Raw genomic sequence first — 18,565 nt, forward strand, 5'->3', positions numbered from 1 at the left:
CAGGGATGCAAGCTTGCAGCTGGAGCGGAGCATGCTTGGTCTTTGTAGGCCATGAGCCCCGTGGAAAGACAGAAATGGACTTTCTCGAGCAAACTGCTACCCAGATCCTCCCAGTTTCAGGCTAGACGTGGGCAGAGGGAGTTTGCAGTCTGTGTACGAAATGCCATCGTCATAGTCACCAAAAACCAAAGCTGAATGTCTCTGAGACTGGACATTTAAAAAACATTATTAAAACTGTGTGGTTCCCTAGGCCGCATGTAACAAGGCAGAAGTGAGGGAGCCGTTTCCAGTGCTTAATGACTCACCGTATGAGTCTTGGTGACAAATGGCACATGGGAGTGAACAGTGGCCAGGGTGCATCTTGGCCTCTTCAGGGGGCCTAGAGGCACCTTGGGGGAGGGAAGGCCACAGGAAACCAATGTTTGCATTGGGGGTAGAGCAGGGGCATGGTAACCAGCTGGTCACCAGTTTGCAGAAAGCTCACAGCAAAAACGAACAGAACAGTAAAAGGGGTGAGTCTCTCTCAATTAGGACACTGTAGAGAACAGTAATGCAATATGCAAATCCCTAGAACTGAAGTCATTGCAGTGTTCTTGGAAGGAAGGACCCCGTTGCCCGTAGTAATAATAACGCTTCTATAGCTCTTCTTATGTCCTAGGCCTTGTCCTCACACTTTAGATGTATAGTCAGTCATTTAATCCACAGAACAACCTTGTGAGTGATGTGCTACTGTTATCCCTGTCAAGGTACAGAAAGGTAAAATCATTTGCCCAAGGTCACTGAGCTAGGGAGATGGAGCGACTCAGCTGTCGAATCCAGATAGTCCGGTTCTCATCGCCGTGCTACTTGACTCTCATGTTATCTGAATATTTTCTGAACATTTCTATGCCCAAGGCACTCAATTAAGTAGGGGAAACAAGACACAAAAATACTTGTCAAAAGTTCAGTCAAGGTGCTTCCCTGGTGGCACAGTGGTTAAGAATCCACCTGCCAATGCAGGGGACACGGGTTCGAGCCCTGGTCTGGGAAGGTCCCACGTGCCCTGGAGCAACTAAGCCCGTGCGCCACAACTACTTAGCCTGCGCTCTAGAGCGACAACTACGGAGCCCGCGTGCCCTAGAGCCTGTGCTCTGCAACAAGAGAAGCCCGCACACCGCAACGAAGAGTAGCCCCCGCTCGCCGCAACTAGAGAAAGCCCGTGTGCAGCAACGAAGACCCGATGCAGCCAAAATAAATAAAAGTTCAATCAAAGACGTTTTCTCGTCCCATTAGATACACTTACAGGCCTCTCTCTCCAGTGCATTTTGCCAGCCTACAGTTTTCGAAGCCTCATGTGACAACGGGAAGATGCTGTCCCTGATAGAGCCCTCTCTGGGCTGGGTCTCCGTGGGACGAGGAACCGGGCCTTGTCCTGCCTCCCAGATCCCTGGGTACCCTAACCTCCACCCCCAGGCAACACCAAGTTTTATTCCTTCCCAGATCCCCAGAGCCACACCCAGGGCCAAGGACACTATAAACATTCACTAAATGCAGTTGACTGAACGGGTTTTTTACATCTTTGAATGCAGGAGCCAATTGCAAAACGCTGTGCAAAGACCTCACTGTGGCAGCATCCCTGCTTGCGGCCACATAGCAAGCACCTTGTGTGGCCCCCGGTGCTGATGCTCAGCAGTGCCAAGTGCATATTTGCTGGTTCACTTTGGCTTCCCTTTGGTTTGCCAGGAAAGGCCAGCAGAGACCAACGCCAGTGTGGACGACTCAGCGCCCCCCTCGGTGGCCCAGCTGGCCGGGCGATTCAGGGAGCAGGCGGCCGCTGCAAAGGTGAGTCAGGAGGCTTCAGAGGCCCTCTCCTGGGATGGGGCTGGAGGAAGGGGAAGTCTGGGTCAGGCCCAGAGGAGAGGGAGGGAGGAGGCTTGGTAGTTACCAAATTAGGAAGAGAAGCCGGAGAGGGGTCTCTCTGAATGTGAGGAATGTCGCCATGCTGCTGGGCCTGGGCAGGACCGTTCCCCACCAGAGTGAGGCTTACCCTGTGGCCAGGAGGGCTGAGAGCTGAAAGCCCTGCTGTTAGAGACGGGGGGTCTGAACCCGGGGCTTGTCCACCCCAGTCGTCCACTGATAGAGACTTAGATCTTGCGCAGCTGTGCCAGGCCTGGACTGCTTCAGAATAAAGAAGTCCCCACACCAGGCTCCTCCCCGGAGCTTAGGAAGCTTAGGAATCCGTTACAAGGGTGGATTCCAGAAGGAGAACTGGGAAGAAAGAGAGGACGGAAACGGAAGCACCTTCAGATAGGAAGCCAGGGATCAGGAAGGAAAGGGATCCGGGGACCAGTGGATTCTAGAATCCTGCTGGAGAGGTCAGTGTCAAATGGGGTATTGCAGCATTGGAGAGATTTGGGCTAGATTTTCTTGAGTCCTACAGTGTGAGGAGCTCCTTAGAAGTGAAATGAGGGAAGGGAACCCCAGTGTGTGGGGAGGTTTATCATGGCCCCTTGGGACAAACGAGAGTGTAATTGTCATGCTTTTTTAGGTGCGTTGTTTTGCGTTTTTATTCTCCCATCTGAAAAATCGGTCCATAATTTCAGACACGATAAGAATGTCATAAAGGGTGAAGGAGATAGTATCGATCAAAGGTGCTGACAGTGCTTAGAAGCTGGGTGTGGGTGTCATTGTGAGATGTTGCTTCAGGCAGGCCAGTGAATCACAAGTAAAAGAGGATGTTCCAGCAGGAAAGGACTGGGAGAGTCTGAAAAGGACTAGAGAGCCTGAAAGTCAAAATGGGTAGACAGTTCACTAGAATGAATTTATGGGCAGTTAATGGGCAGTTGCAAAGACATGCAATCCCTCCCTTCATTCTTTTCTCCACCAGACATCCCTAAACATTCCTAAAACCAGTTTCTACTTCCTTCCTCTTCCTCCCTGTTGCCTGATTAGCTCTCTCTCTTTTTCTCTCTGTGTGTCTGTCTGTCGCCCTCCCTCTAGACACCAGCCAGTAAGCCAACAAGAAGGAAACCGCCCTGCTCCCTCTCTCTGTTCCCCCCCAGGGTAGAGCTGGGCCAGAATGGTGAAGAGGTAAGTGCTTCTGCTGCTGGGGGCTCAGAGGATGCTGGTTATGGACTTTCTTTCTCCTTTTTATAGGAGGAGGCACGCAATTCACACTTTTAGACTTGAAACCTGTGCAGGGAATTTCTCCATTTCAGATTCAGGGGTGAATGTCCTTAACACTTCCTGAATCCTTTACTTTGAAAACGAGGTCCCTTCCTACCCCCTGTTACTGAGCCTCCCTTATGGTTTTCAAGGACAGGACCACTATTTTTCAAGCCTGAGCATTTCCGCCAAGAGAATGGGTCCGTGGAGTATTTTACCACACCAGATTCAGGAGTCATGAAAGTCATGTTTGACTCCCAGGTCTGACTGATACGATCTTCCAAGTGTGCAGAGCATCTGGAAAGAGGGCTGCACTCACGTAAAGCAGAACTGCAGTGTGAGAGAGGCGTGGGTTTCTGTGGTATCTTGAAAAGGCTGGCTATTGTTCTGGATCACTGAAAGAGAACCAGAGCACACAGGAGGCTTCATTGCCCTCAGATATAAATAACCAATGTTACCAACATAATAAAGGCTCTGGTATCATAGATCATAGATCATAGCCACCAATGGATTCCCGGCCTGCATGTTCACCTACCCTTATTTATCTAATTGTAGCTGTAAGAGCAACCTGTCCACACCCTCCCAGGAACCCAGGAAGCTTCACTGTGGTCGTGGTCCCCGCCAGAAATGGATTAGCATGTTCTCTTGTCCAGCCTGGGAGGCCAACCCCAAAATAGAGCAAGCAAGCCAAAGACAGTCCAATTCCCACATGCCAACTGTGATACCTCTTTCCCCCGCTTCCTTTTTGGGGGCCAGCATCCCGACGACAGACACTGGATAGCCATGTGGGCTTGGGCAAGGCCCTTGGTGTCTACATTTTCTCATTTATAAAGTGAAACATTTGGAGTCGGTCAACGGTTTTCAAACCTTTTTGTCAACCCAAGGCATATGAGCAGAAGCCCATCAGATAAAGCAGAAACTCAGAGCTGCTCTCAACCAAGTGGGAAGGGGGTGGGGCCCCCCATATGCTCTGAGAATACTCCCCCCACCCCAAAACTGGACAGGGGTCTTCTGGGATGAGAGCGCCCCAAGAAGCCCAGTTTAAAAAACACTACGTTTTTCTTGGGGTCTCCTCAGGTGCTGATATCATGATTCTGACCCCATCTTCGTGGGGTCATCAGCCAGCATTCCGATCAAAGCCATACCAACAACTTCTCTTTACTGAGGGTGAACTTCTCCCGTGACCTTCACCCTGAGGGCTTGGAGTCTATGTTAGGCAATAGGCTGAGGCCGTGGCCACTAGGTGCCTACCGTGAGGCTGCCCCCTGATGACCTGGACTCAGCCCCAGAGAAGTCACTGCACTGCACCTGCTTCCTTTTTTGTAAAATGGGACAAGAACACTGACCAGACATGATAGGGGCCAGATGGGGACTTTTGTCCCCTGGATAAAAGTGGAGGGAGTTCAGTGGCTCTGGGAGAAATACGTTTACATGTTCCATCCCATGGGGCACCACCAGCAGCTAAATGGCATGTAATAGCCAAGGGCTGGATGAATGGGAGGGTGGATTTAAGAGGGAAGGTCCCGCGTGGAGTGACAGGCTGCTTGCACGTGGGAAGGACGTTGCTTCCAGAGATCAGTGACTTTTTGTCACGAGCTTGAAATTCACATAAAAATAAAACGAGCAGCCAGCTCTGTCTGGCTGGGTTAGAAAACTGTGGAGGCTGCTGCCACAGTTCTCCTTCCGGACTCCCACGACACAGCCTGCAGGAGCCCTAGTGCCGGGAGCCTTGGGGGCCTGGGAAGGCCTCAGTCAAGCTACCCCTCGGTTCCCAGTGCACAGTGCCGGAGAGGGTCTTCCCATCCCTTCTTCATCCCTGCCCCCTCCCTATGCCTGCACAGGCCTGAGACGGTGGAGCCAGCCCCTGCCGACAGGGTATCCTGGAGTTGCCCCTCTCTGGAGGACCCACCCAAAAGAGTGTTTAATATGGCCACTGAGCCTGCCTTGCCTGCCCACAGAAGGGCTGGAAAACAGTTCCATCTGAAAAATCTGGTCATTATTCTAGACATTATAGGAATGTCATATATGGACATATATACATACATAAAGAGAGATGTCAGGCTGACTTTTCTCCACCAACTGTATGAGCGGAGGCCACTTGTTAAACAGTAGAGCTGCTTGTTAAACAGTAAAGGAAATACTGCCACCTTCAGCCGTTCCCAGGAATGGCATTGGCGGCTCTTCTGGATTCTTCCCGCTTTGCAGTTCATTCAATTCGAATCAATGAGGATTTTGTAGGGCATGAGCTGGGTTCCCAGCACTGTCCTACGATGAAGGGGCTGTGTTTTTTGAATTTTCACTCTTCAGAAGATACTAGTCCGTTGCAGAAGAGAATAAAGTATTACATAAAGTGAGTTTTGTCAGCACAATTGTTGCTGCAGTTCCTAAACAGTATCTTCAGAAACGCGGCCTCATATGAACTTTCACTGTAAAGCCCAGAAATTAAGGACAACTGAGTTTGGGCTGGAAGCTCTTTGTTCTCACGGTGGACACAAGGCTCCTTGAAAGACTGACTGCCCTGGAAATATGTCTGATGGTGTAAACTCATGGAGCCAGAGGCACCTGAGAGCTGGAGGAGGCCTTACAATCATTTATTCCAACCCGCCCACCTGCCTGGGTCTTGGCTGGGGAGGCTGAGGCCGGGGCAGCCATCTGGCTCCTGTCAAAGCCGGATTTAGCAGGGGCTGGGGAAGGGAGCTCCTGAGTCCCAGCCAGTGGCTGCCCCACGCTCCAGCACCTCCCCCGCCCTGCAATGCTGGGCCTTAAAAAGGTCACAGGGAGTTCAGTTGAGTGAGTCTGTCTCCTTCCATCACTAAAATACAATCATCTCACTCAGTGACTATCTCAGAATATTTATAAGAAATTGTATTATTCTTCTTATGATTCAAGTAAATTAGCACATGGGTGCGAGGAGCAGGGTCCCCAAGCTATAGGTCTCTGTCTGACAGCGTGGAAGTCATCTTTTTCTTCATCACCATCACCATCATCATCACTGTCATCGTTCCTGCCTGTTGAGGATCAACATAGCTGTGGAACTAGAATCAAGTTGTAGGGATTTTACACAAAACAGGAAGGAGTCAGTCTTTTTAGATAATATAAAATCCAAAGACAGGCAAGATTCCTGACAATACACTCATCGCAAAAATATCCCAACTAACAGAACATATATATGGGGGTGTGTGTGTGTGTATATATACACAAGATATCTCAGACACTGACCACTTTCAGAGGGTAGGCACTCAATCATATTCATTTTTGTGTAACCAACACAATGCCTGGAATGTAGGAGATACTCAATAAATGTCTGTTTCATCAAAATGAATAGTCAGTGTTTTAGAATATGATAATTTATAAACAACACTATTGGTGGGGTTTTCCAAAATATTATTAGTTTAAGGGAAGAACTTCAAGTATACCTCTGTCAGGTTTCACTCCGGCTCTGTGGTTTCTTATGTTTATGACAAACAGAATGGATGGTCTCTGTGCCCTTTCTCGTTGAAATCCCCTCCAATTGTTGGCTCGTGTTGTTGAAGGTCATGAGGTGAAGATCTTGTCCCCCTCAGACACAGTCTGTTCTCTCATAATGACCATGAAGGCATTCTTCCTGGAACAGGAGGCCTGCTGTGTTTCAGACGTCCTGCCTGCTCTGATCCATAGATTCAAGTGGTCTTGTTAGTGGTAGGGTGAGGGAGAGGGGAAGGGGATTCTGCCACGCCCAGGACCTCAGGAGGTAAGTGAGCTCCCGAAGCTAAGTGATGAGGTGGTAAAACCAACTTTTTCTTCTCTTCTTATTCCAACTGTGGCTTCTGGGCTCCAGCCAGAACCCCACCTCCCTTCACCTCACTCATTTGCTTGTTTTGGTCCATTTGCTTTTATAGAAGTCACCGCCCAATGCAAGCCACCCTCCTAAAGTCAAGGTGAAGAGCTCGCCTCTGATCGAGAAGCTCCAGGTAAGTTCAGAATCGATGTTACCTCCTATCCAACCCCCTCTCTTATCCAACATTTGCATGTCTTTGGGGCTCCTAGGGTAGTCCCAGATGTCACCTGGACAGTTGACCTCTGATAACCAGCTAGTGATCAAATTGCCCTGAAGGATGAGGGGCTCTACCTGGGGGCAAAATGCTAAAATAAGGACCCTATCAAACATGAGCTCATGTCATTAGTACCTAATGGAGATTGAAGATAATCAGATGCCTCAAGAGTCTTATGGGAAAGGATGTTATACACGGGAAACACTCCAGGAATAGCCAAGTCCTCTCCATGGCCTGAATGCAGCCACAAACCGTTTCAGCTTTACACAGGGCTGAAATTCAGGTGCTAGTCATTATACCACTACGGCCAAGTTCATTGTTTGGAAAGCATTCCATCCTGCCTCGCCACCTTATACATCCAGAGCCCTCACCACTGTGCCCACAGTGGGGCTGGCTTTCCTGGGAGTGGAAACGAAGTATATGACACTGCACTTGATCTCGCAATCTTGTTGGGGAGACAAGGTTTTCACACATGATACAATAAAAGACATATAGGAGAGTAGATACTGGAGATCTAAATTGTGGGTAACTATCAGACTCCTACTGCTCTAGACCAGGACTTTTTTTTTTTTTTTGGCGGTACGCGGGCCTCTCACTGTTGCAGCCTCTCCCGTTGCGGAGCACAGGCTCCGGACGCGCAGGCTCAGTGGCCATGGCTTACGGGCCCAGCCGCTCCGCGGCATGTGGGATCCTCCCGGACCGGGGTACGAACCCGCGTCCCCTGCATCGGCAGGCGGACTCTCAACCACTGTGCCACCAGGGAAGCCCTAGACCAGGACTTTTTACCTCGGCATTATTTGAGCTGGTAAATTTTGTTGCAGGGGCTGCCTTGTACACTGCAAGATGCTTTAGCAGCATCCTTGGTCCCTATCCACTAGATGCCAGCAGCACTCTTCAGTAAACTGTGACAAAGAAAAATGTCCCTAGACATTGCCAAATGTCTCCTGGAGACAAGATCATCCCCCTGCCCCCTACCCCCGCTGAGAACCACTGCGGTAAAATTTTAGAGCGAGAAGACAGTCAACTGGGCAGGAGTAATTAACAAATGCTTTAGGAAATACCTATTTCCTGAGTCAGTCCTTAGGAATAGTGGCTGGAAAGGAGGGAGGAAGGTACTCCTGGTGTGAGAACAGCATGAGCTAAAGCACAGAGGAGGGACAGGCATGATATATCTGGGTGGGACCTGTAGAAGATGCTCCAGCTTTCACCGCAGTCTCTGTGCAGGAGAACAACAAGGCTCTCCTGCACTGGATCCTCCCCTCTGGGTCCAACTAATAAAATTGGCTCGTCTACCTTGTTCTGAAGCCATTATTAGGGGTGTGTCAAGACAAGTAGCCACAACCTCTGCAGTTCCCAGCTATGTGAGAGACCAGGGATTTGGCCCCCAGCCTGATTTGGGGTTAAGGGAAGCATCTCTGGTTTGGGTTATGAGCCTACCTCATCGCGGGGGGGGGTCTCCCCTGAAGTTTAATTCATACTGAGAAGCCCTGATCCCACCCCAGCTGCAGGGAGGGAGTGGGCTGCCCATCGCTGTAGGAGGCTGCAGGGCTCCCATATACATACCAGGGATCTCTCAGAAGGGACCCCAGAACTCAGACATTCCCTCCTAGCAGCCATCCAAAGGGTGTAGCCAAGAACCCCTACCTCTGTCTCCCGGCAGCCTACCACAGACCTCATCTAAGTGCCAGAAGTTAGTTTGCAAATGCTGTGTACCCTGCAGTCTTGGTGTTATTCCCCTTTCTAGTCATTAATAAGCCTCTTTGGGAAACATCACAACCTGAGAATGAGGGTTTAATCTCTAATGGTTTAATCTCATGAAGAATGTCAGCGACAGTATATAATTTGGCCAAATCCCATAGGAACCTTACTTTGTTGGAAATACGTGGGGAAAGAACTAAGAAGTGCATCACCAGCTTCATTTTTCTTCTAAGTATTCTATTGGATGAGTTAGGAACTATGATTTTTCTTCACTAGAATAGTCCATAGTTCAAAGTTCAAGTTTTCCGCTGGCTAGCAAGACCCATTTTATTTGCAAGGAGTCTTACAGAGGGAATGTCCCAGCTTGACCCTGAGAGGGCAGGAAGACCTCCTTTAATGCCCAGTTAATATCCCCTCTGCCATGAAGTCCTCTGAGCCATCCTAGCACACCATCTCCCACAGCCTCTGTGGTCCAAACCTGTCGCTTTGTACCTGCAACATGCTGCTTTTAGACATGGCATGGGCTCACACTGTTGCTGTTTAACTTTTATATTTTTAATTGGACAATGACACAATCTTGTCTATATTATAAATTCTTTCTTAAGATCACAATTGAAATACGAACATCGTCCTAAACATGTGTAATGTTCTATACTGTGCAAGTCCTAAAGTACATGTTGGAGTTCTCCAAGGTGACAGAGCCTCGGCTGGCAGGAGGGTGGCACCGAGGGGAGTCTGGAGGGAAAGGGTGTGAGTCGGGTAGTGGCAGGAGAGAGTAAGGGGACCAGATCATAAAAGACTCTAAAGGTCAGGCTCAGTTGATGGGACAAATAAAGACTCTGAGACACAGAAAGGCTACTGGACTCGCTGTAGGTCACACAGCTATTAAGTGAAAGAGGCAACATCTGGAGTTGGGTGTGTCTGCGTGGAGAGCATTATCTGCCCCTCCAGCCTGGTCCCTCCCCTTGGAGGCCTTGCTGCTGGCTCTCCTGCTCTGGAGGATGCAACTGCGCAATGATTTGGAAACGCAGAGGTCAGAGCAGGAGGAACAAGAACCCCTAGGTGGCGCTAGAGGACCCAAGGGACTCACGTTCAGTCCCTCCGTAGACATCTGCACCAGCACCTTCCCCGAGGCAGTCGGATAGATCTGCGACCACCGCCTCCTCCCCCACCAAACTCATGACTCCCTCAGGCCTCGGTTACCTTCGGGTAACCCCTCCCCTTTGCTTGCCCTCGGGGTTCATTCTGGTCTGGTTGCACCTGCACTGCGATGCTGCAAGTAGGGTCACACACTGGCATCTGCTCCGCTGGCTCCCCGCTGGAAAGGCGTGGTGGCCTGCTGTGTCCACCACTGTGGTCTACCGAGAGAGACCCTGTACTTGGAGACTGAGGGACAAACAGACCTGGCTTGAATCCCAGGGCAGATTCCTTAAACACTTTGATAATTTGTTCCATGAGAACAAAACCGAACATGTAGGGTGGTTGTAGAGAGGAAAACTGCACATGCCCAGCAAAGAGTAGGCATCCAGTAAGCGGTAACTGCTCTTGACTCTGATGAGAACGATGGTAAAGGGTGCTGACAGCATGAGAGCCTGGTGCCTGCAGGTGCTATTCTGGCCTCTTTGTCTATAAATCGGGACTGTTCCGATGCATTTTTGCCGGATCAAATCAGTGCTTCCTGGGCATTTACGGAATGCAGCCTGGGTTTGAAATTCCTCATCTTTTCTCTACAGGCCAATTTAGTCTTTGATCCAGCGGCCCTGCTGCCTGGGGCCTCACCCAAGAGTCCTGGACTCAAGGCCATGGTGTCACCATTTCACAGCCCGCCTTCTACCCCCAGCAGCCCTGGCGTGTGGTCTCGGGCCAGTGAGCCAGAGGAGGTGCCCGTCAGCTTTGACCAGCCTCCTGAGGGCAGTCATCTGCCCTCTTACAATAAGGTAATATCTGGGTCCTAAGTACTGTGGTGTGTCTGTGGAAATGCGGACACTGGGCAATTCTGAATCACCTCTACCCTGTTGTCCTGGAGAAAGGAGGACACTTCTGAGCTGTGGTAAGATGTGGTTTTTAACAAAGGAAATTTCTTCTCTTCCTGGCAGGGCTCCCATATACATACCAGGGAGCTAAGATCACCCTCTACCTGAGCTAAGATCACCCTCTACCTAGCCTGCCTCTCTCATCCGCTCTCCCTGTAACTGTGCCACTCACCTGAAAGACAGGTGCAGGGGATAGAGCGCTCCATCCTTTGTGGAGAGAGGGGCAGGAATTCAGTACTGATCCCAGCTGCACAGAGAGTTATGTCAAAAGCTGAAAACAAAAACTAAAGACCTGATCAGTGACCCAGCAGAAGGGAGGGCAGGGTTACTAGGTTGTCCTGTCCTGCCCTGATATGAATACTCCTAAGTGTCCCAGCACGGGTTCAAATCATTCATACTGCATCTTGCCCCAGTTGAAGAATATCCAACTCGTTCCCTTTGCAAAAAGATGTATGGCAGCACCTGTTTCTGTAGATACTGCCCTAATACTTGTGTGTATTTCATCAGATCCCTGCCCTACTAGAAGGAGGTAAGAATCAAGAGAATCAGAGGTACACACAGTCCAGTACACTCCAAGCAGGTACCCAGCAAATTTGGACCAGAGCCAGGCAGGGGCTAAGAGTTAAAGGGCTCTTTTCTTTTTTTTGGTTGCACCACGGGCATGCGGGATCTTACTTTCCCGACCAGGGATCGAATCCGCACCCCCTGCAGTGCAAGCGCAGAGTCTTAACCACTTGACCACCAGGGAAGTCCCTGAATTAAAGGGTTCTGATGCCAGGAAAAGTTAAATAAATGTGACCTTAGAATTAAGGATGGAGAGAGCAGGATCTACTGGGCCCTTCCAGAGGATCCATCTAGGAAAGAGGTCAAATGTGTTGAAACAGGTAGGGCCCAAGGAAACAAAAGTGGTGGCGAGGAGGTGATGGGGTAGGCTTGAGCCTGCTGGCTGGGGACAGAGTGGAGATCCTTCAGCCCAGGGCAATGGAGAGACCCCCGAGAGCAGAGAGGAACCCAGGAGAGAGCCCTGTCTTCTCACAGGATGTCAGTGGGATGTAGAGGCAGGGAGGGAGGCTCTGCCACCTGGTCATAGTACTGGGGGCTTTAGTCTGTGACAGCAGTAAGGGAGCAGGCAGGATTATTTCTGAACCCTGCTGGCCATGAGGGCTGGGGCCTTGATAGCCTGCAGGGCTAGCCTCACTGTGGTCTCAGGAAAGTTCCCGGGAAGCCCTTTTAAAACCAAGTATTCAGGGCTTCACTGATGGTGCAGTGGTTGAGAATCCGCCTGCCAGTGCAGGGGACACAGGTTCGTATCCCTGGTCTGGGAAGATCCCGCATGCCGCAGAGCAACTAAGCCTGTGTGCCACAACTACTAAAGCCCGTAGACCTAGAGCCCGTGCTCCACAACAAGAGAAGCCACTAAATAAATTTATTAAAAAAAAAAAAAGTATTCATTCCAAACTTCTGAGACAACTAGGATTGACAAATACCAAAATGCAAATCAGTGAGAAAATAAAATTTAATTTGCACATAAATTTTTAAAGACACATCACTTGAGTAAGGTAGGACACCCACTATAAACACGCCATTGAACTTCTGACAAAGTCCAGTGGACCCAGGTGAGGCCTGGTTCTGAGATTCACACACTTCCCAGAGAGAAAATGGTTTTCAGGCAGTTCTGCTGGGTGTTTCTAAGGTGTGGCTTCTGCTAGAGTTGGACCTCGCTGGAGAAAGCAAAGGATTCTGGCTGCTCAGTTCTCCCGGGGTTAGCCAGCTTTGGTGGGGGTGGGGGTGGGGGGAAGGGAGGAAGCTGATCACCAGCTGTCCAGCTCCACACCCGTGAGGTCACGGTACCAGCCACCCACAGACCCCCAACCCTCTCTTCTGTTGGGTTCACCTTTGTCAAAGTAGAAACTTCAAAATGTTAAAACATGACTCTGGTACGAAATAGAGAGAGATTTTGTTCAACTTGTTAATTTAGGAGGGATCCTGTAAGACGGTAAAGCTCATTCAAAGAACTGGTTATTTATAGGCAATTAAAAAGGACAAATGTTAGAATAAAATTGCTAAGTTAGACACTGAGTTGATTGTTATTTTACAGGCCAGTAAAATCTTAGGTTATTTTTTTTACTGAATAGACAGCATTTTCATCTTCACACACACAGAAAAAAATCTGCAGGTTACCATGTAATACCACAGCCCCATAGGGCTCTAACCTATAATAAATAGCAAGCAATGGTACATCCTCCTAGAAAATCAAATGATCCTCAGTTGGGCTTGTGAAGCTGTGCGTGCGAGACTGACATCGAAAGAACATGCGCCCTCCCTGTTTGGCCTTTTTCACAGGTGTAGATCATTTTCCTTAACACTTTCTTGCAGGTGCGGACAAGGGGCTCCATAAAAAGGCGCCCTCCCTCCAGGCGATTCCGAAGGTCTCAGTCGGAGGACTGTGCGGACCTGGGGGGGCTCAGGGCCGAGGAGTCCTCCCAGGAGAATGGTGCCAAGGAAGAGAATGGGGACGAGGTGTTCCTAGCCAAGAGCAAGACCCCAGGATCCCCTCCTCTGAGGAGGACGCCCAGCTGGACAGAGAAGCAGGAGGAGAAGGGCAGGGCTTTGAGGGTAGCCCAGCAGCACGAAAAGGCCGTGGGGAGCTCCGAGGAAGGGGCCAGCCAGCGTCCAGCCCGAGCCTCCAGCCCAGAGGCAGAGAACGGGGGTGGGAGCCCCACGGAGGAGAAACCGGCTGAAAGGCAGATGGAAGAGCCTACAGAGGTGAAGGAGAGAGCGGCCAGCGAAGAGGAGGAGCCTGAAAAAAGCAGCCAAGACACAGAGGGGCTGGAGGAGGGAGCTGTGGGGAAGGAGACCCCCCAAAACCCCCCTGGAGGAGGAGAGGGCGACCACAGTTCTGAGCAGGGGGCTGGCAAGGAAAAGCAAGATGACGGGACCATCCTCGAGCCAGGCTGTGACCCTGTCACTGGCCACGCCCAGCCGGACACTAGCAGTGAGGTCCCCAAGACGGAGGTAGGTGGCCTGGCTTGTCCCCCCGACCCGGACAGGGCAGGGCCAGCGCATCCTATGTCCCGTGCCCTGTTCCTGACATCCATCACCAATCAGCTGGGTGTGCAGTAACACAGGGACTGGATTGAGACGGGCTGTCACTGATGGGGAGGGGACAAAAGGACTAGAAAGGGAAGCGTGTCCCATGCTCTCTGCTTCTCGCTGCCTCGGGGTTCTGGCGCCCTTCTGGATGTGACAGGCCCACACACCGAGGCCTCCTGATGCAGCGTCCTGGACTGGGCTCGCTTCTGTGGGGCGTTCTCAGAGGAAAAAGGGGTGCTCCTTTCCATACAAAGCTCACAGTAATAGTGCATGAGACCAGCAGCTCCTTGGGGCGCCGTAAAGAAGGCAGAACACGGCAATGGGCAGGGCTTCCCCTAGGGAACCTTTAAAGGAGGCTTTATGTTCCATCCGTGCACGCACAGGTGTTAGACACCGAGAGCACATGAGGAGGGGCTGCCTCAGTCCCGCCCTCCTGCTGGGCCTACACTTAGTCATGTGGCTCCTCCCACCACTCCCAGGAAGCCCACCTTGAGCTCACCTACTTGTGCCCTCAGGAGCACAACCAGCCTTGCTGGTTTCCACAAGAAAAGCTCTGTGTCCCGCCCCCTACTTCCACCCCTAACAATCTTCTTTTTTTTGGTACACGGGCCTCTCACTGTCGCGGCCTCTCCCGTTGCGGAGTCTTCCCGGACCGGGGCACGAACCCGCGTCCCCTGCAGCAGCAGGTGGACTCTCAACCACTGCGCCACCAGGGAAGCCCCTCACCCCCCCCCCTAACAATCTTATCAACAAAGTCACCTTCCAGTGTTTCCCCCTTCCCTTTATGTTAGTTCATTCATTCATTAACACAAGCCCCCGTCAGCTTCCGACATTAGCCTCTTATGTCACTTCCTGCTTCCACTTTTTCTGCCTACGTAGTCCATTCTCTGTACAGCAACCAGAGGGGTGTGTGTGTGTGTGTTTACTCATTGCTAAAATTACTCACGTCCTGTGTTAGTTTCTTAGGGCTGCCATAACAAATTACCACAAATTGGCAGCTTGAAAACAATCGAAATGTATTGTCATGCAGTTCAGGAGGCCAGAACTCCAAAATCAAGGTGTTGGCAAGATTGGTTCCCTCTGGAGGCTCTGAGGAAGAGTCTTTTCCAGCCTGTCCCCTAACTTCTGGTGGCTGCTGGCGACCCTGGGAATCCTCTCTTTTCTCTTCCAGCTTCTGGTGGTTGGCAATCCTCAGTGTTCCCTGGTTTATAGACTCATCACTCCAACCTTTGCCTCTATCTTCACATGGTCTTTCCCTGTGTCTGTGTGTCTCAAATCTCCCTCTCCTTTGTCTTATAAGGACACCCGTCATTGGATGTGGACCCACCCTAAGTCCAGAATGATCTCATCTTAAGATCCTTAATTACATCTACGATGATGCTCTTTCCAAATAAGGTCACATTCACAGGTACTGGGGGTTAGGATTGGACATATCTTTGGAGGAGGACACAACCCATGGCACCTCTGCTCCCCCTTGTCCCAGAGCACTCAAAACACAGATTCCAAACCCTCTGTGAGGCCCTGCGTGGGGGGCCCCTGCCCAGCTCTCCCTGACTCTCCCCCATACTGTGCCCCAACCGTGGTGATGTTTTTTGGTTTTGTTTGTTTTTTACAGTGGTTAATATCTAGATCCTTGAAGTGACTTGGTGAAGTAATTTATAAGCCCAAAATTGGTTGAACAGACTCAGAACCTGTAGCTTTCCAAAATGCCATCTGAGAGCTGTTGTTTAGGACCGTGCCCAAATCACACAGGGCTGGCATGTGTACATCCTTCCAGCCTTTCTTCTTTGTGGTTGTATTTTTATACCCCAGATTGATAGTGTTCAGGTTCTAAACGTGTTGCTTTCGAATGTTCATTAAGCTTTCTTTCATATAGTAATACTTTAAAAAATTGGGGGAATTCCCTGGTGGTCCAGTGGTTAGGACTCGGAGCTTTCATTGCTGTGGGCCCGGGTCCCATCCCTGGTTGGGGAATTAAGATCACACAGCCACGCAGCATGGCCAAAAAAATTTTTTTAATTTTTTAACTTTTTTTTTTTTTTTTTTTTTTGCTGTACGCGGGCCTCTCACTGTTGTGGCCGCTCCTGTTGCGGAGCACAGGCTCCGGACGCACAGGCTCAGCAGCCGTAGCTCACAGGCCCGGCCGCTCCACAGCATGTGGGATCTTCCCGGACCGGGGCACGAACCCATGTCCCCTGCATCGGCAGGCGGACTGTCAACCACTGCGCCACCTGGGAAGCCCTAAAAAAACTTAAAAATTTGGATTTTTAAATTTTCAAGACACCATTTTCATTTTTTGTTTTATTACTTAAATGCAAGGTGCTACCTCTTTATAAGAGCTTAACAGCGTATAATTTCTCATTTAATTGCACATGTCAGATCCTCACTATGGGCAGAACACTGTACTAGCTGTAGTGTGTGTGTGTGTTTGCAACAAATGTGAACACACATCCACTCCCAAGGAGATTTTAAAGAATATTATAAAATTCTTGAAAAAATTCTTGAGGATTTAATATATTAAATTCTTTAATATACAAGGATAAAGATGGGTATGTGTTTGAGGTGCCAAATAAACAGCAAAAAGACTTGGTTGAAAATATGTCTTTTCCAGAAATTGTACCTCTAAACTTTCCGTTTTTCCCTTGAATCATACTACTAATAATTTGCTACTCACTGGGGCTTTTCAGTTCATTTACTTTTCATAAGGAATTGGCAAAGTTTGATAAGGTGAACAAAAGGTCTGGTCTCTAGATTCCTGTTGTGGTTTTAAAATGGAAGCAGGCAGACATAGCATAGCCTTTCTCCTATTTTGCCTATAGTTAACATCAATTCATAAATTAATGACTTAAGTAGTAATGTGTTAGAGTCATTTTCCAACTAACCTATATCTAAAATTACTGGTAAAATTGTCTAGAATAATTTTTATTCCATAGTGCATTGAATACAATCTTTTAAAGATTCTAGCCACATAGAAGTATGGAGAACTGGGGCTTCCCTGGTGGCGCAGTGGTTGAGGGTCCGCCTGCCGGTGCAGGGGACGCGGATTCGTGCCCTGGTCTAGGGGGATCCCACGTGCCGCGGAGCGGCTGGGCCCGTGAGCCATGGCGGCTGGGCCTGCGTGTCCGGAGTCTGTGCTCCGCAGCGGGAGAGGCCGCAGCAGTGGGAGGCCCGCGTACCGCAAAAAAAAAAAAAAAAAAGAAGTATGGAGAATGAAAAATTTTATTGAAGTATAGTTGTTACAATGTGTTAATTTCTGCTGTACAGCAAAGTGACTCAGTTATACACATATATATTCTTTGTCATATTCTTTTCCATTATGGTTTATCACAGGATATTGAGTATAGTTCCCTGTGCTATACAATAGGACCTTGTTGTTTATCCATCCTATATATAATAGCTTGCGTCTGCTGACCCCAAACTCCCAATCCTTCCCTCCCCCAACCCCCTTCCCCTTGACAACCACAAGCCTCTTCTCTGTCTGTGACTTTGTTTCTCTTTCATAGATATGTTCATTTGTGTCATATTTTAGATTCCACATACAAGTGATATATGAGAATGAATTTTGTATCTCTACCCTCGTCTCCCTCTTTGCACCTCTCTCCTTAGTAGGCATAATCACCATATACAATTCAGTGTTCATATTTTCAGTCCTATTTGGGTTTGATGGACTGAGCTGCAGTTATTTTGGACAGAGATGTGGTTTTTTTTTGTTTGTTTTTTTATAAATTTTATTTATTTTTGGCTGCGTTGGGTTTTCATTGCTGCGCGCTGGCTTTTCTCTAGTTGCGGCGAGCGGGGGCTTCTCTTCGTTGTGGTGCACGGGCTTACTCATTGCGGTGGCTTCTCTCGTTGTGGAGTACGGGCTCTAGGCACGCGGGTTCAGTAGTTGTGGCACACGGGCTTAGTTGCTCCACGGCATGTGGGATCTTCCTGGACCAGGGCTCGAACCCGTGTCCCCTGCATTAGCTGGTGGATTCTTAACCACTGAGCCATCAGGGAAGCCCCAAAGATGTATTTTTTAATTGCTAAATATATTTATCCCTTCCTCTTGACAGTCTGACACTGAGCATTATTCCTCTTGTAGTTTATCTGATCAAGATACTTCTACCAATCAAAGAACAAGATGGGGATTAAATCGGGGCCGGAAGCCGTCTCTTTAGTGGTGCGCGCTGCCTCTGTTGAGATACAGGAAGGAACTTGGACAGGCATGGTGTGCTGGGGAAGCCGTGACACAAGGGGCCCACTTCACAGTTGTCTTTACTGGGGAACCCTTTGGCACCACTGCCCGAGGCATTTTGGTTCTAACTTTTTTTTTTTTTTTTTTCGCGGTACGCGGGCCTCTCACTGTCGTGGCCTCTTCCGTTGTGGAGCACAGGCTCCGGATATGCAGGCTCAGCGGCCATGGCTCACGGCCCCAGCCGCTCCGCGGCATGTGGGATCCTCCCGGACCGGGCACGAACCCGCGTCCCTTGCATTGGCAGGCGGACTCTCAACCACTGCGCCGCCAGGGAAGCCCTTGGTTCTAACTTTGACCAGGCTTGAAAAGACCAAAAGAGCATTGGAAGC

The 18,565-nt window shown here is 49.7% G+C and overlaps 1 protein-coding gene across 1 annotated transcript in view; it reads left to right on the top strand.

The window, feature by feature from the left end:
• Positions 1-18,565, top strand: part of RCSD1 (RCSD domain containing 1) — a 66,561-nt gene that overhangs the window by 46,182 nt on the left and 1,814 nt on the right. Inside the window, exons 3-7 of the mRNA XM_065900806.1 lie at positions 1,723-1,821; positions 2,980-3,069; positions 7,023-7,094; positions 10,607-10,810; positions 13,283-13,921. Of these exons, the coding sequence (XP_065756878.1) occupies positions 1,723-1,821; positions 2,980-3,069; positions 7,023-7,094; positions 10,607-10,810; positions 13,283-13,921 (1,104 nt within the window). The remainder of the gene's footprint in view (positions 1-1,722; positions 1,822-2,979; positions 3,070-7,022; positions 7,095-10,606; positions 10,811-13,282; positions 13,922-18,565) is intronic.

The sequence above is a fragment of the Phocoena phocoena genome, chromosome 1 (assembly GCF_963924675.1).
Source record: "Phocoena phocoena chromosome 1, mPhoPho1.1, whole genome shotgun sequence".
NCBI lineage: Eukaryota > Metazoa > Chordata > Mammalia > Artiodactyla > Phocoenidae > Phocoena > Phocoena phocoena.